The sequence below is a fragment of the Pterocles gutturalis genome, unplaced genomic scaffold (assembly GCF_000699245.1).
Source record: "Pterocles gutturalis isolate BGI_N339 unplaced genomic scaffold, ASM69924v1 scaffold38475, whole genome shotgun sequence".
NCBI lineage: Eukaryota > Metazoa > Chordata > Aves > Pterocliformes > Pteroclidae > Pterocles > Pterocles gutturalis.
Window position 1 is genome coordinate 32,430 of NW_010147226.1, and position 20,998 is coordinate 53,427.

Genomic DNA, 20,998 nt, shown 5'->3' on the forward strand with positions numbered 1-20,998 from the left:
AGCTTTAGTGACTTTTGGTTAGGCATTTCTAGGTGCTTCTGATTTCCCTGTTTATTGTCTTCTGAGTGATTCTTGGGCTGTCTTGTTTAGTTTTTTCGTATTTATGAACATTGTTAATAATAATATTATGTATTATTTTTTTTATTTTGAAGACTTACTTTCTGCCTGAGATCACAATCTTATCTTCCCACAATCATTACATCCCTTTTATATTTACAAGTTTATGATACGTGTATGGAAAAAGGGCTTGATGCTTCTTCTTTTACCTAGTGTGGTTCTGCAACAGCTTGTAGTGTCCAGCTATCCTTTGATGAGGATACAAATGTTGAGGCAGGTGTAGTTAGAGAAGAAGCAGAAAAAAAATAGTTTCTGAAGAAGACACACTGCCTGTAGGCCAGTGGGAGTCCTATATTTAGTTCATTTATAAATGAACTTTAGCATTTACAGCATTGTTACTTCAGCCTTTATTTTTTCAAGTTATTCTCATTTACTAGATATTTGAATCTATGCTGTTTATCAAATATACTATATGATGACAATATTTCATAGACATCAAATGACCAAACTGTTACATACCAAGCAATTTGCTGGAGCCATTTTAGAACATACATGTTTTGTTCCGAATTTCTGCTGCTTTTATTTAGTGACTCACAGTTGACCAATATGAACTACTCAAGCAGTTGAATAAATAAACAGTTGAGGTTTGGAAACCTTTATCCATTCTGCGCTGAAGTCAAACTTGAATAACTTTTCCATCCTAGATATAGTGCCATTGAACTCCTTGGAATTACCCGCATTCTTTCGCTTTATCAGCTGTTCGCAGGCTCGGATCGGGGCTGGCGCTCGCTGTTCTCCTGGGCTGCCGGCGGCTCCCTGCGGAGGCAGCGGCAGAGGGCGCTGGGCCGCGGCACTGCCGGCGGGGCCCGTCCTCCTCCTGCTCTGGAGTTCCCCGTCCAGGGATTTCCCGCTCCAGCTCGAGGAGAGCCTTTATAAAGAGCACGCTGGAGCTGTTCTAATAAACTGTTGCAGAGCAGCAGGATCTCACCGTGCTTCCTCATAGAAAATAGAAAGCAAGGCTTTTGAATTCACTTTCTTTGCCTGGTAACAGCAACTACAAATGTTCAAACAGATGGGAAGAACAAGCCAAGCTGTGCTAATAATTTTGTGTGTGTTAATGACTGGTAAGTGTGGGCGGGGGGGGTGGGGGGGAGGTGTTTGCTTTATTTGTTTTTAATTTTGCTAAGTGTAAACTGACCTAAAATTTTCAGTTTGATCTTTATTTCTTTTTTCCAGGTGCTTTTACATTTCCATGAATACAACTGTCAATTAAGTAGTTTTGTCAAAATGTCAGGAAGCTTTTTTTGACATTACTTTGAGCTTTCCTGTGCTCTGCAACAACACAGTCATTTTCTTATTGGGTTTGCTAAAAGACAGTCTAGGAGGCAACTGCAGTAGATCACTGCATGTTTGATTTTTACTGTCATCCCTGACAGTATCAGTCAAGTTTGGTACTAAATGTCCTGATGAAAGCAATTCTGCAGTTGTCCTTGCTACTTACCAGTCCTCCCCTCAAATGTCACAAAGTTTTAGAACCAGATTCGCCTGACAAAAAAAAAGTTATCTTGTGCCAATGCATTTGTTTTCACTGACAGCATTGGATTTATGCCATTTTATATGAGAGCTGTCTGCTAGTTATCTGAGTCTGTATTATCTTTCACAAGAATAGAAAAGTTTATGCGATATTTTGGAGATGTAAACCACTATACGAGCTTTATCAGTTTAACCTCCACACCACTGTAAAGTAAACTTGCAAAGTAGTGACCTCGTGTCATGGCAGAACATGGGAAGAAATGAGAAAGTAAATGTTGAGAATGCTGCTGAGTTTATGTATGTTCTACTTATTGCAGTTAAAGCTTTTGAAATTGAGATTATACCTGCTAACCGAATTGTTGCACAGATTGGAAAAAGACTCATACTTACATGCAATACTACTGGCTGTGCATCACCAAGTTTTTCCTGGAGAACCCAGATGGACAACCCCCTTGGAGGAATAGTGAACAACCATAGGACATACTCTACCTTGACTATGAATCCAGTTAGTATTGTGAATTCTCATGCTTATGTGTGTACTGTCTTCTGCGGTGAGAAAGAGAAAAAAGAGAAGAGTATCAAAGTTGAACTCTACTGTAAGTAAAAATGTAAAATTCTCTTTAAGTAGTACACGTTAGTAAAAACAATCAATAATTGTTTATAGGTATTGTGGTTGGTAGTTAACTGATAGTGCTAGGGTAATGAGTCTGCTATAGCTCAACATATATTTCCTTGTAAGTTTCTTTTATCTGTCTGTTTGGGACTCTTTCTCAGCCCCTTTGTGCTTAGCTTGCTGCACTGAAAGTAGTGCCTATTGGTCTTATTTATTCTTATTCTTGGTAACATTTGAAAACAAAAACATAGACTCCCCAAAACATTCGTAGAGCTGGGGGAAAAAAAAAAAAAATCAAAGCTCTGGCAGTTTGCAGGGGAATGATTCAGATGTCCTAACCCACCAGCAGAGAAAACAGGATATCACCCGTGTGCGGATTGCTCTGAATGCCTATATTTAGGCAGCTGTACCACTGCCTAGGTGCCTTGCTGGATCTTGTTAGATCATTTGTGATCATATTTCAACAATTGTACAAATATAATTCCTGTTACTGTATGAACTGCTTATAAAAGACCTGTATGTCTTCATATCAAGATACGTCTTGTAACAAAATTGATATAATGTCATATTCTGAACACCTCTAAACTCAAGATGTTTGATATCTGAATTTTGCTCCTATGTAGACTCTAGAGGTCTTCTCTGCTACACGAAAGAAATTGATTTTATTCTTTTTAGCTTTCCCCAGTGATCCTATAATTGAGATCAGCCCATCCTTAGTTGCTGGAGAACCAGCCACTGTCATCTGTAAAATTCCTGATGTGTATCCTTCTCATCACCTGGAAGTACTCCTAAAGAAAGAGGAACAGGTTCTTCATGAGGAGAATTTCTATGAAGATGACAGCACAAATACAGAGACCAAAACTGTGACATATTCATTTAATCCCACGGCTGAAGATATTGGGAAAGAGATTTCCTGTGTGGCCAGGTTACCGCTTCCTAATATGGACTTTGAACCCAAAGAAAGAGTAACTTCTCAGAAACTGAATGCAAACTGTAAGTATTTTTATTCCAGGGCTTCCACACCAAGTACTGTTTAATGTTAAGTTTCATGCAATGGGTTTACAAAGTGTGTGTTATGAACCATTTATGATCTACACTTCTTATCTATATTATTTATGTGGATAATCTATTGTATTCAGTTGAATTCTGTTGTATTCAGTAACACTCATTGAGTATTAAATATCCACTGTTGTTCATGACAGACGTTAGGCAATGCTTTAGTAACTCTTCTCTCACTCTCCTACCTTGGGTACTGGTCAGAAAGTCAGAAAGTAAAGACCAGAAGAAAAATGACAGCATGCAGAGAAAAAAATAGTTTTTAAGACTGCCATTGTATGCTTAGCAGTTCTAAGTTTATAGTCCTAAACAACAGGGAGACAAATGTAAGAGATTAAAAAAAAATGCACGTATTTTGTCTAGCTTAGCTTTCAAAGCTGCAAGCTAAATGTCTTGTCAAGTCTGGAAAAACTGTTCCACTATGTTACTGTAACACACGTTATCCATTTTTTATTGGTATTGTGTGAAATGTAGCTCAAGAGAAGCTAGTGTTAAAGATGTGCCTGTCATTCTTCATTAATTTACTGACCTTATCTCTCATTTGTTCTCTTCCAGTTGGTCCACAAAATACTATCATTACTGCATCTCCAAGCAACTCTCCAATGGAAGGAGACCCTCTAAAACTCACTTGTGTGACTGAGAGTAATCCACAACCACAAATAGTTTGGAGCAAACATCTGTCTGATGAAAGCATTCAGCATCTGATAGAAAACAACGTCCTTTCTATTCCACGTGCCCATTTCACTGATTCAGGACTGTACATCTGTGAAGTAATCAATTTGGTAACTAATAAAACAGAGAAGGCAACTGTGGACATTGTAATACAAGGTACAAGTCTGCTTGAATTTAACTTGTATTATCTAGTCCCCAGTTGGCAGCTGCGTGTTGGGTTGGAGGATGCTGAAACACTGAAAAATAGGAAATTATGGGGCCTTCCTTGTTATGCATTTAGGATTCAGCTTTCAATTTACTGCTGCTCTTCATGAGCTGTGCTTTTAATTTCTATGCTTAATTTTGAGCTAATTATTTCTGTACTGCTGTTGTACATGCATACCTCCATACATTTCCTGCAGTGCAACACTCAAAGTGATAAAAGAATCTGAGAAAGCTGCCATGTGGGGGACACTGTTATTTCCTTGAAATGCTAATCATAGAATCATCATAGAAACATTAAGGTTGCAAAAGACCTCAAGGATCATCAAGTCCAACCCAACACCACCTGAGTCACTAAACCTTGTCCCTAAGCACCACATCTACAGGTTTCTTAACACCTCCAGGGATGGTGACTCCACCACTTCCCTGGGCAGCCTGTTCCAATGCCTGATCACTCTTTCAGTGAAGAAATTCCTGCCTAAACCTCCCCTGGTGTAACTTGAGGCTGTTTCCTCTTGTCCTGTCACTTGTTACTTTAGAGAAGAGGCCAGCACCCACCTCACTACACCCTCCTTTCAGGTAGTTGTAGAGAGCGATAAGGTCTCCTCTCAGCCTCCTCTTCTCTAGACTAAACAACCCCAGCTCCCTCAGCCCCTCCTCATAAGACCTGTGCTCCAGACCCTTCATCAGCTTCGTTGCCCTTCTCTGGACCTGCTCCAGCACCTCAATGTCCTTCTTGTGGTGAGGGGCCCAAAATGTATATGGCAATTTCACAGGGACATCAGTCTCCTTCTTTGAACTAGTAGTTTTAGTCATTAGTAGTAAATTTAGTAGTCATTTAATAGTAAAACTATTTGGGACATCATCATCATCGTTATTATTATTATTAACAGCAACAATAATAATAATAATAATTACTGTTACTGTTTCAGTAGAGCCAGAAGTCTCAGAGCCTGGGACCAAAACCAAAAAAAACAGATCCTTGGGCGAGCGATTCCTCCTTTCTTAGAGCCCTCTCTGTTTTTATTACTTTTGCATTAGTATAACAGCCTTTTCTTTTACCATGCAGGTGCTCCAAACATTGCAGAACTCTCCATTGAGCCTTCTACAACAGTTCAAGAAGGAGAAAATGTTTCCATACGATGTTCCGCTGAGAGTAACCCTCCTCCAAAGATTATTTTAAGGAGAAAGTCTGACAGTGCAGACCTGGGGCCTTACAGTGAGGGGGCGGTTCTCCAGATTCCATCTGTGACATTCCTAAATGGAGGAGACTATGAATGTGTAGCAGAAAATAAGTTTGGGAAAAGTAGAAGTGAAATAACACTTAATGTGGAATGTAAGTATGTGTAATGTTTTCACAATAATTTAAAAATAATTAGTTAATTCTCCACTTACTTCAGTAACCAAACTAAACAAAACCCTGTGAGTACAAAAAAATCAGCATAGTCCCCAAAGAAAGTAGCAGTGCTGATGAGCAAAACAAAGACATGCAATCTTTAGGGTAATGACAGTCTTAAGCCTGTCATTAAGGCTCTGAGTGAGGGAGAAACTGACTTACCTTTTCAACATTCTTTGTTAGAAGTACTTGGTTAGTATGTTTAGGCTGTAGGGAGTTTGTATGGAAGCTCTGATGCTGTGTGCTTTACTTACTCTGAGAATGAAAAAGAAATTAACTTCGGGAGGACAACAAGCTGGCATCCAGTAGGACATGTTGGATCCATCTCTAAAACATCCAATCATGATTAACTATGGGATTCTTCCTTTCAGATGGACCAAAGAATACAATGATCTCTGTTATTCCTGCTACTGCTGTTAAAGAAGGAGAAACTGTGACCATGAAATGTACTAGTTCTGGTAGTCCAGCTCCAGTGATATCTTGGAAGAAAAAGACGGCCACTGGGGAGTCTGAGAAAATTTTTCAGGATGCAACTTTAACTATACAGAACATAAAAAGTCAAGATCTGGGTCTTTATGAATGTGAAGCTTATAACCAATTTGGCAAAGAAGAAAAAGCTGTGGAATTACTTGTTCAAGGTTAGTAGAGCAAGATGGAAAACATTTTTTTTTGTTTTATGCATATTAGGTCCAGATCCCTTTCATTGAAGGACGAGGGAATTCTGTCTTTGATGTCAATGGAGTTAAAAGGTGGCCCTAATGTCATTAAGTCATTAAGGAAGCTTTAAACAGTGAAGGGTGAAATAGGCTTTATTACATCTTATGCAAAGTTCTCATGTCAGTTAAACTTCCATCACTCCTTCCAATTGGCGAATGTATGCATGAGGCAAAGCAGCTATGCAGTGCCTGTATTTTCTTCCAAATAAGTCTCAGTGGAGGATCCAGATGGCTACATGCAAAATATTAAAAGAGAAAGTACAGAGAAACTTCTCTGTGGAGGGACTGTATTGCAGCCTTTTGGCTCTTCTTTAACTTACAACACTGTATCCTGTTCTTGCAAGCTGCATTTAAGCTATACCAAATGCTGGTTCCTCAACCTACGTGCAATGATAGGATAGTTTCATTTTCAGTAGTAAGTGAGTTTCTCTGTTTTAACCCTGCTGCTTCTGTTTATTGCATGGCAACAATGTATTGCTTAGGGATCGCTTCTGCTACTAATCCATCTCTCTTCCTTATTCTTTACTACTTTTTGAGCTGCACCAAAAAATACACTTTCAGTTTTCCCTTCAAGTGTAGGGATACGAGGAGAAAGTGTTACCATCTCTTGCACATCTGCAGATGTTACATCTGTGCAGAGCACTCTGTGAAAGAAAATAGGTGATGGGTTCACAACCCTTGAAACAGTAGATGGCAAATATACAATAGAGAGGGCTCAGATAAAGGATGCAGGAACATATGAATGCATGTCATTAATGAACTGGGAGAGCAGTCTCAGCACATAGTACTTTATGTCAAAGGTTAGGTAAAATAACTACTGTATAGAGTTAATATTAGGATTTGTTTTAGACAGACAGACTAACATTTTCACTTCAACTCCATTAAGAATGAATTGTCTGTAAAAACAAACAAACAAAAAAAACCTGAGATGAGTTGCACAGGTTCTTGTCACAACTGGTAGGATCTAAGTGCTCATGAAACCTGTCCAAAATGGCAGATGCTCAAAATAATTGCTGCTTCACAATTTTTCATAGTTCCACTTCCACCTTTGAAAACAGGATGTAAAATTGTGGAACATAGTGAAAAAAGACTATTTTAGGGCTCCTTCCTTTGCCTTTTCTATTTCTCTTCTTTTGAAAGAGGACATCAACCTCAGCGTCTGTTGGTCTGTGTCCTTTCATGAACTCAAGTGAGTAAACAGTGAATTTAAAATAAGAGAAGGCTCTGTATAATGTAAAAGATATGCAGCATACTCCATCAATTGATAAAATGTTCTTTCGAACAGCTGCTGTTGACTGCAGTGTGTGAAGGATAGTCAGAGACAGAGTAGTGTCTAAAGCTATATGCTCAAATATTATAGTGAATCCATTAACTGGATTGGTACTTTGTGTGTACAAGCTGCTGATATCTCATGAGTATTTTGCTTCTGTTTGTTGCTAAATCCTACCTTGCATTTCTTTTCTTTTCAGTTCCTCCCCAAAATGTTACTGTGTTAGTATATCCATCAGAAAATGTTAAAGAAGGAGAAACTGTCACAATTACATGTAGCACATACAGTAACCCACCATCACAAATGGTCCTGAAAAAAGTCCATCAGGAGAAAGAAATCATTCTGCCATCAGTGAATGGAACCTTTATACTCTACAATGTCACCAAAAATGATACAGGCAGATATTTGCTTGATGTTTTCAATGAGGTTGGAAACAACATCAAAGTGATTGAGATAGCTGTTGTAGGTAGGTAGATCTCTTGCCTTAACCTTATTTTGGTTCTACTTCCTAATGAATTTTGTGTCAAAGTGAGCACAACTAGTTCACGGCCGATCCTTACACAACAATATTGCAGTTAACCTAAAAAAAAACCCCAAAAATCAAATCAAATAATAGAACAGCTGGTGAGAATAAGCTATATTTAACCTCCTTTCAGTGTGGATGTCACTGTCTCTCTTATGCCAGTTGGTGCAGTTGCTTTAAGGGTGGGGCCAGAAAAAAGGTGGATCTTGGCTGCATTTCTGTCCACATGCATGGACAGTGAGACTAATCCAGAGAAAGTTCTGTTGCACAAAAGAGATCTAAAGATTGGGTTTTTTGAATATGGTCTCCTCCTGAAGCATTGTTTCCAGGAGACAGAAAAGTTCCCAAATGTTTTCTGGGTAAAATATGTGATATTCTTCTTTCATGAACTCCATGGTATTCTTCATTGTAGATGATATCAGGTGGGTTTGCACCTGCCTAGCAAATTCAAGACTAAGATAGTGGCTAGGAATAAGTGTGTAATATGGAGTTACTAAGAAAAAAGCATAAGGAAAATGTTTTTAAATGTGCTTTGTGCATGAAGACAGAAATAGTGTCCCAAAGGAAAGTCATTAATAACACCGCTTTTGCAGTAATATACATGTCTCTGTTTCAATCAGTTTTTACACAACTTTTTTCTCTTATTTTTTTCAATTTTCAGGAAGATTGGAAAAACCAGATCAAATGATACCACTGATTATTGCATTCTCCTGTGTAACAGCAATAGCAGTACCTGTAGTTGCAATTTTGATCTACGTGTCAAGAAAAGCAAAGCTGAATGGATCCTACAGCCTTGTAAAAGCACTCAGGCTGAAAGTGTGATCCCATGAAAATAAGTCTGCGTTCACAAGAAGCACTGTTATTTATAGTGGTGACTGGTTCTACTCTTCTATAACATATGGTAACAAAGCATGGACTTGAGAACACAATGTGATAGCAAATGGATTTTTTTTCATGTTTTGACAGGTATTTCAGTGTTTAAATTAAAGGGAAAGCTAGCATCCTGTCGTAGAAATTGGTAAATCACTTCTGTGTTGAAGCATGCTGAACAAAGAGTTCCTTGGAGTGCTAGGTTTGTACATAATGTATAATTTGTGTTATAAATATGTTCATCTGAATGTAAGTTTGTAAAATTGCAATCTTACTGCAACTGTACAGAGAAATGTTGTTAACTCAAAGATATAAATCAGCATTACTTGAGCTGACCAGATGATATTTTATTTTGTATTGCTCCACAGAGTGAATGTTTTAAATATAATTCGTTTGCTTGTGGTAGTGTTTGGAAAATGTTCTCTTTTCACTCATATTACCATAAACTCTGTACTCTCCATGAAGTTACACAATCACTGGGCTATGCATTTCTAATTAATTTAAATTAAGATCTCGAGGCTCATTTGTGAAACATTTTATTTTGAATATTATTCAGAAAGTGTCTGGAATTTTAGTCTGGTTAGTTTTAGGACAGTTGAGGTATTTTTGTAGGGCTTAATCATCCTCAAATCAATGTCTGATTTGGCTCATCATGAAATAACAGAATTCAGACATTCTTTTAGAATGTAAGCTACACATAAATATGCTTTGCAGATTGGCACTGCAAAATAAAACTACCCCTAGGCTGGTTTGTTTTTTTTTTCTAGATCCCCTAGTGATTCTTGCTTAAGATTGTGTCAGAATATATGTTCCTATGAAGGAACTAGTGAAAACTCTAATCCTTAGCAACAGCAGATTTGGGTGTCATAGTAAAGGCACAAACAAAGCAGACAGCAACCTAAAGGCACAGGCAAGGGGGAGAGGCAAAATCTACGCAGTCCCAGCAATGGTGGTTGAGTGGTTTCCTGAAGAAATGCTCACTGGGGTAAACTAAACCAGTGGCCTGGCTACTTTCCTTTTAATAGACAACTGGTGCTTGCATGCTTCACCCTGACTAGCGCCTTGTTTCACTGCACACTCTCTACGGTGTTGGCAAAATGGCTGTGAAAATAGCGGGCTCTCTGTGCAGAGGCAAAGCTGAGGAGGAATGAGAGGTAGAGTTTGCTGGTATTCTCCCTTACATCCCTTGTCCTGCCTAGCAGTGCTGCTTTGACTCATCTGTTTGGTGATGTTCAGCACTGAAGGCAAGGTTGTGGGAGGTGCAGGCACTGCAGGTGAGATGTTGAAGTACATCTAGTCTCAGCAGCCCTAAGCCCCTGTGTTAGGCACAGGAGGGTGGGTTTGGCTACCCCAAACTTGGACACACAAGGTCAAGCAGAGATATGTAAAAAGAGTTTCTTTACATTATACAAACAGTAACAACTGCCCCCAACAGCAATACAAACGCAGTTGTCTCTTGGCAGCTAGCTGCGGGATGAGGCAGTGGTACAGATCTCCCATATCTCTTTTCATAGCATGTTCAGCAGTGTTTTGTGCACAGTAAGTCAGTGCGTGCAGGGTCCTGTGCTTATCTACAGTTGGAAATGGAGGCTTGGAAAGTGGGGGTGTAGCAAAAACATGGGAGAGCAGTGTGGACTTGGCTTGGAGGAATGTGAGCATGCAGTAGGAGGGTGAAGAAAAGACTGAAGACAGAGGAGGAGGAGAGCTTTGACAGGCCCATGACATAAATTTCTTGGAGGTGGTGCCAGGCAGATTTATTCAGAATAATGTCAGGCCTGTCTTAGTGCTGTCTTATAAACAAACTAGAAAGCACATTTTTTCCACTGTGACAAACTTTGGTGCACACACAATTTGCCTGCTGGGTATAGTTGTGGTATGTGTATTGCAAGAAGGATAGTCAGAAAAGATACAGAGAAGGAGGATGGGAAAACAGGAAAAATGAAAATGCCTGGGACTTTGCAGTTTTGAGAGAGAATTCTGAAGGAGGAGGGGATGTGACTGGTTTTCCAAATTGTGAAGTTAATAGCAAACAACAGACGGAGAACTGCTGTTTGCTAAATCATGCAATGCTAGAACTGCAGGGCACGCAAACCAAGGAGAGAGCTGTTTAATTAAAATAATAGGAAGTACTTCTGTACACGGTGAATGGTACACTACTGGAAGCTGCTGCAAAAGGTTGTGGTGGATAAAGTATCAACTGGCTCAAAAGGGGAATGGACAAAATGATGGACTAAAAGTCCATAAGCAAGTACTGAAAGGAAAAGGCAGAAATATACTGTATAACATCCTTAACCCAGTGGCCATTGATGCTGAGCAATCCTCAGGGACTATACTGCAGAAAGTGGCCAGGTTTTCATGCTCTCCTGAAATAGTGTCTCCCACTGCTGGAGACATATGGGGGTAGCTGTATCACTGGTGGGACGCAGTAAGGTATGTCTTGCCTTCTCTGAGGAGCCTTGGGCCTGGCCTACTTGGAGAAGGGGCTTAGCAGTTCCTGTGCTGTTTTTCCCTCTCCTGTGGTCCCTTAGAAGGAATAAAAAGAGGAAGGATGAGTGGGAGAGAAACAGGAGTCATCCTGCAACAGTGCCTTGCTGCTTGTTTCCTGGAAATTCCTCCACGGGTTCCCGGTATCCTCTCAGCTGTTGATTTCACCAGTAGTTGTGATACAGATACAGCCCTTAATGTCTATATGGCTTATCTGCCCTCTCAGAGTCTCCATTAAGTCATTTAAGTCCACAAGAGTTGGCCTGTGATTTCACAAGGGCCAGCTTTTCACCCAGAAACACTAAGTGAGTAGTTAGAGCTTGTAGTGCTCATTTTGGGAGAGGCTGCTCTTGTGTGGGCAGCAAGATTTCTCTCAGTGAAATAATGAAGAAGGACCTTGCCAGGGGATCTCCTCCGCTACTGCCCGAATCTCGGTGTTTTCCAGGACTCTTAATGATTTGGGCAGAAGCTTGTGCTCTGGAGGTTAAAAGTTCACACTCAAATAATTTCTCTTTTTATTGAAAATTACAGAAGGAATATTGTTTCTCCTTCCACTATTTCCCATCAAGCAAAATGCTGAGCTTCTGCCCTGGCAAAAAGGCATGAACAGCAGCTCCAGCCCAGCAAGTGCTTTCAGAAGGCATCAGAGCTGCCTGGAGATCTAGGTAAGAGTCCCTGCCACGGAGCCTGTCTTAATGACCAAGAAAGTGGTCTGTAGAGCAAACGGCTGTGACAAGTCTGCTCCAATTTTCTCTACAAAGTCACCCTACAGGTTATAGAGTTGCATTTTCCCCTGCTTGGGCCTGTGCTCAAGCATACCAGTTGCTCTTGCGCCCTCAGAGCAGGGGTTTATCCCAAAAGTACCATGGGGCAATGCTAATGCTAAGATGAGCCAGGATTTTAAAATATGGCTGCAAAATCTCACTCCTTACAGCTAGCTCAGGAGGTGCTCTTCCTTAAAATGTAAAGCTCAAACAGAAGAAAATGCATTTTTAAAAACTTCTCCAATAGTGCTCTTGAATTGTTTTGTAATTATACTGAAGGGAACAGTTAATATATCCTGAGACAGAGATGCTGTGATCTGCTGGAGATAACACTGGAGGTCCTGTGTTTGCAGGGACAGCCTCCCGCCGTTTTCAGGGACTAGCAGCTCTTATCATGATGTTTAAGGCTGAATGATGACTTGGTATCTCTGGCTGTAGCAGACCATTCAGCTTCATCAACTTGCTGCTGTGCTGGAGTAGGTGACTTCTCTGAGCAGTGCATGTCCCCCTGTAAGGAATCTGATTTTGACTGGAAGTTTCTCACAAATGGAGAATATACCGTTGTCCTTGGTCATTAGCTGTGCCCTTTCTGTTGTGTATAGGCGGCCTACTCCCTAGTCCAATTTGTCTGGCCTTTTATGCCTTTCTCCCCACAAGATTATTGCATCCTGTAATCAAGCCATCTCTTATTTCTTCAATAAACTAAACAGTTTGAGCTGTTGTAAGCCTACATTTCTCTATAAGGCATTTTCTACAGTGGTAAATAATCTTTGTGGTCTTTTCTAAATCCCCTCCAGCACTTCAACATGCCTTTTAACGTGTGGCAAAATATCTGTATATGATCCTCCCGTGCTGTTTCTCCCACTGCCAGAGGTGATTTTGCCTCTTTACTCCTCCTCTGTGGAGCTCTGCTTCCATAAACTGCATTTTTTTACATTTGCCTTTTTTTTTTTTTTTTTTTTGTCAGAGAATCACGCAGGGAATAAAGAATAAGTCAATTCCTTATTCCCAACATGGTTTCTCAGTCCTTTGTAAGATACGGTCCCTCAGAGCTGCTCTTACCGTGTTTTTTAAACAGAAAGCTATGTGATACAAAAATGCCTCACAAGTCCAAATAATTTAAATATCATTTGTCTGATAATGCTTATGTTCCATAAAGCCATGCTGACTGGCACTAATTGTGTTTGCTATCCTTTAATCCCTGTATCAGCTTTTACCATTATTTAAAACTTTGTTGTACAAACCAGGACGAATTTTACCCAGACCATTCAGCTTACCAGTCAGAAACTGTCAGACTTTTGACACTATACTAATTTTGAAGGCCACTTCACATTTAAAAAAGAAATGAGAGAAGCAGTTATATCAGAGAAACTGCCTCTCTTGTTCTGTTGTCTGTTGTGCCGCTCAAGAGCCTTTAAGCCTCACAATCTTTTTGGACCACATGCTATATATCCTGCCACCAAAGTGATACAAGTTATACTAACAAAAGTATGGAAATGCTTGTAAAAAAAGTGATGTGCTTTGCTGTTAGCTACCAGGCTTCTTAGTAGTTAAAATGTATTGTTCTGAGTACCGGGTAGCCAGCAGGTACCAAAGCAGGGAACCTCCTGTCTGTGCCTCTGCCCTTCCCACCAGAGGAGTCCTTCTGATGCTGCTGAAGTACACAGAGTGGCCAAATGTGTGTCTATGAGCTACAAGGGTGTGAAGTTCCCCTTGCTTGCTGTGTTCTTGGTTCCTCTTGGTGATTCTGCTATGTTTAAGGTTTGTTGCGAATTAAACAAGGAGAATGCTTTTTTGACAGGTTGAAAATTTACCCTTACAAGGGTACCTTTTGCAAGACAAAGAAATTTAGACATTTAAATCCTAAGATTTGTGCCAGGACTGAAGATTTAATTTTAAAAAAGGGAAATACTTATTTTATGAACAGATGTGACAGAGGGTCTGTGACTCTGTGCTTATGTGACTTGAAGTAGGACAACAATTATTTTTTTTTTATTATTGCAATAATGAAAACTATACCTGTATGTGTTAACTGACCTAGAAAGGAGCATATGAGGAAACCAGAGTGCCTTTACTGCTTTTTGCTGTGATTAATTGTAAAAACCAGAATGTTATAACCTAATGCTGTTGATTTTTTTCTCTTAAACATTTTACCTTTCCTTTGAATGAGAGGCAGATACTGGACATCTGCTGTCAGCAGTTGAAAGAAATGGTGCCATAGATATTGAATGAATTCACGTTCCCAACACAGACCATGCCTTAAACTCTCCCACCTATTTCAGACTGTTATATTTTATATTGTTCTTTCACATTTATTAAGGGCTCAGAGACTTACAGTGACAGAAACTATCGGTTTTAACAGTGATGTAACTTTGCGACACTGCTATGGGTTGAGCCACAGAGCTTCTTTGCTTTGGCTAGTCAAACCTAGTAGATCGAACCAGCTCTTTACATTCCCATGCACTTGGTGTGCCTGGAACAAAACCAACACTAGTTCCTTTACTTCTAACATGCAGCTGAAGAGACAACCTCAGAAAATGGGTTGGGGTATTTACTGGCACTGTGTCTTGACCTCCAGCTAATGGGCTTAAGCAACAAAATCTTACCACAAATGGAGCATTTATTTGTTTGTTTCAGTATCAGAAATACATATAAAATAGAGTTAAAACATGACTGGCTGCAGTTTTAAAAATTACAATGAAAATGTATCTGCTATTGTTTCTATTGATTCCCTGTTCAACTAAAATTCAGGAACATTTTGTCCCTCCATGTATATCCGAGCATCATAACAGTAGACTGAGGCAAGACAGCCTGTTGAATAATTCATTCAGGCACTCTTATCTGAAAGGCATACAGAAATAAACATTTTAGGGAGATAATTTAGTTTTTGTAGATAAGCTCTGGGAAAAAGGAAAGAAAAATTCCTTCTCACAAACAAAATGCAATTCCTGCACCAGATTGTTGCTGAGTCTTTTGTTCTAGTTCATAGTCACGATGGCCTTGGTGCTGATAACAGCGCAGGGGTGGAGCAGAAAGCAAGATTTTGTTTGTATTGATTAAAGAACATCACTTCTTTTGAGAAATGGTGACAATGTTGGCATAAACCACTCTTCTCAAGTTGTCTGAGTTGAAGGAAAAAGCAAGAACGTAGCAGAATAGTGCTCTACTTGATTTGTCTGCCAGCCAAAAAAGTGGTGTATCTGTAGAAGCAGCTAAAGAAATGTATAGGATTCAGGAGAATTTATTTCCACATCTAAAGGTAAATTCATAGGCTGAAAATTCTGTGTTCAAAATATAAACGTACTGAAATATCCTGTTTATTAGATCTATGAACTCATTGATAGAACTTGATTCTTTGTCTTGTTCCCTGTTTTGTAGCAAGTATCTGTAGCAAGTAAGCAGTTGAAGAGCACACTTTTGGAGTAGATTGCATGTATGATTTTTCCTTTTTCTTTCCTGTGTCTAGCTCACTGGTAATTCAATAGAATGGGGCTACATAAACCTCCAAGATCTGTACTTTGGACATGAAAATCCCCCTCCTAAAAGCTGCTGAGGTTTTTGTTAGCAAAGCTCTCCTCTTGTTGCAGAGATGACAGATAGGTGAGTAGATATGAGTTATGATTGAGGCACCTGTTTCGCTTTGGGCTTGATTGAATAGGGGAGTGAAGGTAAATACTGGGTGAGATTAATGCTGACTCACCCCCTAGGTTTCTGCAGTCTTTTATGAGTGCACACACATAATTTTGGAACCAGACCCAGGTAAGGAAATAACAAGATAATTGTAGAAAGACCTAGTGAAAGGGAAATGTGGTTCACTATGATGTAGAGTGTAAGAGTGACCACACTAGGTCAGACCAATTTTTTTGACCAGCAGTAGGTAAAATTAATGCCTAAAAATTACTGTAAAACCAAAAAGTATTGTAATATATTCTCCAAATGCATTCCTAGCCTACAACAGTTCTGAAGCTCAGGAGTTTCCTGAGTCAGAGTTTGCTTCACTGAATTTAGTAACTTGCAATAGATTTGTTTTCTGTTTGTTTTGTCACTTGAAATAGTGTAAATTCATAGCATGCACAACATCCTTGTTTGCAAGGAGTGAAGTACTGCTTTGCTGAGTTTGACATCTCATGTATGTCTGGGATCTTTTGAAGTTTCTGTTTTGTACTCTTTTGGTTTGTGTTCTTTTCAAAATGGAAGAAACAAGAAAGTTTGAGCAATCTTTCAACACTGAGCTATCTAGATTTCTAGATAATGTCTGGGACACAAGAGAATGCACTGTGAAGAACTCTGCACAGCATTGCCACAAGCTGTCAGCAGCAGGAGGGAGGGATTTGGCACTGATCCCACAAATTATAGCTGGAGGGCTGAACGCAGAAATCTATTAAGGAGTAATTCTGCATACACACCGTATTGCCCATTACTGTATTTAACACAGTACAAGTGAGTAATCAATTGCTTTCACATTTGAAGAACTCTCTCTTAGATCTTTAATGTTCAAATTATATTTTGAAACAAACGCAAGCAGATTGGATAATTACTTTAAAAATTAGGTCAATTGCTTTCTATAGAATTAGGATTGGAAGAAAATCTGATTATTTTATTTTTGAGGAAAGCAGTCATACTACTGATGTATTTTTGTTAAGAGTTTACATTTGAAACAGACTAGAATGTTAAAAACTTTCAAAAAGCCCAGTGTTTTCATGTTGTATCTCTGAAATAAAAAATGAGGTTACTTCATTAGAAGAGTTTTGCAATCACATTAAATGAATGCCCTGCTTGGACACTTTTTGGACTGGTCAGAATCTTATGTCAGTTCACAAAATTGCTTTTCACCTAGCAAAGTTAAAAGATTTCTTGTCCAGAAGGTGTACTGTAATTTAGAATGTTGCTCGTTTGTGAGACCTGGGATCTTCCAAGGAACTGAAATCAAGGTAAAGAAGGACAGTTTTGAGGTGGGGGAAGTTGGTTTTTTTCAACTCATTGAAGGCCTGAAGAAGAACCATTTGGTTTTTTGCAGAGGAATTGTTTAACTTCCTTTTTTTCTGTTGCACTCTGCTACCCTCTTCCTATTGTGAAGTACACAATGAAGTAGGGGATGGCTGTGACAGTCAGGTTCAGGGCTGGTAGGAGCAAGACTAGCCACCACACCTTCTCTTGTTCATTGCAAACAAAATCAAAGCCTTCACTATGCTTTTTACAACAACCCTGGGAAAAAATTTGATGAAGATTATTCAGATTCTAAGAAAGTCTAAAGTTTTTGGTACGTAGAAATCTCGACCAGAGAGTGTTAAGGAAGAACAGCTGATAAATTGGTAAATGTCCTAAACTGTAAAATAAGAGATAACAAAAATAATAAAAGTATTACAGAGTAGTAATAAAACAGATGAGAGAGAAACCTTGTGAGCCTTACTGAATGGTAGAACATTTTTTAAAATCTCATAGAATTTTATAAAAGATTGTTTACATAGGTATTGTTTCCACTGTTAATGACAAAAACTTAATTTCAAGGTAGCATTTTGTATGATTTATCAAAATGAATATGTGAAACAATAGACCAACAGCATGAAGCACAGATGAAACAAGAGCTTCTTTTGTTGGAGCCTGTGAAGAGTGTGTAATCAGAGCTCAAGTCTCTGACACTTGAAAAGAAAAACTGTCAGTTCTGAACCACAAGATTAACATCCCTGCTTGTACCTAAAAGATGAATGCCTCTTTTTAGTTGTATCTTTCCTGCAGTTGAACTGTCAAGCACAGACATCTTGAAAGCATGTTTTCTGAGTGTCTTAAAAGAGCCATCCTCAGGCTCCTGCTTTTTTATGGAAAGAGACAGAAGTCTGCAGTCTAGGTAAAGGAATCTAGTACAGTGCATCTTCTAGTTCAGTCACCCTGCGATTATGCCCCACACACAAGTTTATGTATAAAGAAGCACCTTAAGTTTCATATAATATGCTTGATCAATTTACTTCTTGATAATTTGATTTCCTAACTCTAAAGAGGTCACAATTAGATTGAATTAAAAGCATAGACTTTTTGGAAAATAACACTGATGGCAGCTTTAAAAGCCAAAATATGAGAAATTTTCTGGCTAATGTAGGCCTACTCTTCCATCCCATTTCATCTGTTTTGCAATTTGAAGTTTGTAATCTGCAGATATGTCTAAATACTGTTGCCAGACCAAAAAAAAAATATCTCTTAGAAGGGCAGAATGTATTTCTGGGATGATTGTAGTCTTCTGATATCCTTCTACTTAGCAGGGTTAGGGAGAACACAGAGCCAGTCTCTTCTCAGAGGTGTAATATAAAAAGACAAGGGGATAGAGTCAAAAGATGTGACAGGGGAACTTCCAATTGCGTGTGACGGTGGTTCAGCACTCAAAACAAGTTGCTCAGCAGCTGTAGAACCTCTGTCCTTGAGGACTTTTGCAATTCAGCTGGAAAAGACCCTGATCAGCCTGATCCGACTGTACAGTTAGCCTTGCTTTCAGTGTGATGTTGAACTTGATGATCTCCTGCAGTCATCCCCACCTAAGTTTTTCTGTAACTGTGCATGACAGAGGCTTCCACAAGATACTGTTTCTTGTTTTGTAAGGAGCAATGTAATTCCCATACAAGATCAAATGAAAAATATTCAAACAGTTCAGTACGCTGGTCTTTGGCAATAAACAGCAACCAAAGTTTTGCAGAAGGATATAAGAAACACTCCTGAAGACAGATTTAGGAACAGCTGTTTCTACAGTATTGAGCTTTTTTTGATGTCTGGTATAGATTGCCTAAATGTAAGTCTGCAGGCATGAGACTTAGTCTGTCTTCCAAATCAGTGGCAGTAGTCATAAATGAAAAAGTCCAATAATTTAATGACTCCTTTTTTAAAGTGCTGGCCCAAATTACTTCCTGTGGAAATGACTTGCATGGTTTAATTAGACACTTTGCAAAAAGTATTTCCTTTGATTGGTTTAAAATACTTCTCCTTTTTGTCCCCTTGTTTTTGAATTGCGGTGCAGAAAGACTAGAAGTTTGTCATCTACCCTTTTTCTACTGATCATTAATGTGTGCAATTCTGTCTTACTCACATCTTTTCTAAATGAAAAAAATACCACCAAAATACCACTCTGTTAAGTGTTTCTATTTAGAAATGCTTTTTACATGTCAATAATCTCTGTCATCCTCTCCAAAAATTATAGTGCAATGTCACCTCTCATAGGCAGTGATCAGTCTGGTGCTTTCTATTCCAAATGAAGCTCCATCATGTAGTTACCTTAAAGGAGTTATAATGTTTCTTGTGTTATTCTGCATCTCATTCCTTGCAGATCCTAATATTTGGGGATATTGCTGTCTTAAGCCAACAAAGTCTGGCTGATACCAAAAAAAGATATTTCATTTCCAATCCCAGTCACCCTTACTGAAAAATAATTTCTCACTCACCCACCCTCCCACCCTTTTTTTTTTTCCCTGCTACGTTAATTTTTGACTGGATCAGGTCCTGAATCCAAATTGCTGTAGGGTCTTACTCGTATTTAAGCTAGTGCAACCAGGCAAGTGGTGATGATCATGAGCACGATGACAGAGTCATCTCTCCCACACTTGCAATTGAAAGTGTCTGTGAAACCAGTTACTCCTGATAGCTGACCTTTTTTTAGCCATAGCTGCACACTCAGCAGAGACCTTTACTGAGCTTAGAACAGTGATTGCTAATTGCCTACTTAGTAACGCGCTCACTAAACTCTTAGTGGATTTAATAACTTCATCTAAATGGTCATTGTTCAGCATGTCACACAACAAAAATTTCCTGTAGGAAGTAGAAAGCAGTTAGCTTCCCTCTGGAAGTCTTTGATATTTATAAAGCCTGACCTGGATTTTCCAAGTAGATTGACTGAAAAATATTTTCCATTACACCAAACATTTGAGGTATATTTGATAACCACATTTAGGACTTCCTTTAGAGTATCCTTGATTGAAAAGTGTTTTCAAGTAAATCTTTATTCCCAGAAACAGTTTAAGGCTGTCTTGATGTTATTTTAAATGCGAAGACCTGTACTGTAGAAATAAATGAAACTTATCAGAGATTACATAGGATACAGGATTCAGCCCTCACAAAGGAGACGCAACAATGGGCTGTATCTCTTTTACCGTGGCCATGTAGTGCTTTGCAGCCATATCTCTTTCCTTTTCAGATTATTGCAAACAGCATTTAGGATCAGGCATCCATAAATCACCAGTATCATCAGAAGCCAATTAAAATACAGACTTGCTCACTATGGAAAGTTATAAGAACTTCTGTTGTGGGGGAAGGTCAACATATTCTGTTTTTAATGAGTAAGCATTGAGTAAAAGAGAGAAGTTTTAACTTCTCATTAGTATTAGTTATTGCAAACACTGCTGCTGGTAAGGACTACGCAGACCAATATGATCAAGCTGTAGCCATTTATTATGCCTCAATTACACACTTTTTTACAGAATTTGCGCAGATTTGGCAATTACTGATTGGATACAATGATTTTAAAATCCTAAAGACAGAGTTACTATTGGCTAACTTTGTTCCTGGGAATGGGACCTTTAACATTACCTAATCATGCTGATTGTTTACCTTCAATTCCTCCTTATCTCACTCACATCCTGAACAATTGCTTTCTTTCTCGTCCCTTGCAGGTGTTATTTTCTCCTGTAGTAGAAATCAACTACATGAGGACCTTCTTCTAAAAAAGGTTCTGACAAACATGAGTATTTTTCTCCTAATGAGAGTCTTATAAGTATTATTCTTCTAATAAAGTTCTCACAAACATAAGTATTTTTATTCTAAGAAGGTTCTTACAAACACAAGTATTTTTCTTCTAAAAAGATTCTCAT

General features: G+C 38.9%; 1 protein-coding gene across 1 annotated transcript; it reads left to right on the forward strand.

Moving 5' to 3' along the window:
- The first annotated feature begins 1,022 nt into the window (after positions 1-1,022).
- On the forward strand, positions 1,023-8,962 carry LOC104470885 (vascular cell adhesion protein 1-like). Its single transcript, XM_010085984.1, has 8 exons — positions 1,023-1,181; positions 1,908-2,186; positions 2,879-3,196; positions 3,815-4,087; positions 5,202-5,468; positions 5,900-6,166; positions 7,714-7,980; positions 8,699-8,962. The coding sequence occupies exons 1-8, from the start codon at positions 1,118-1,120 to the stop codon at positions 8,857-8,859; spliced, it is 1,896 nt and encodes a 631-aa protein (XP_010084286.1). The 5' UTR covers positions 1,023-1,117; the 3' UTR covers positions 8,860-8,962.
- The last annotated feature ends 12,036 nt before the right edge of the window (positions 8,963-20,998 follow it).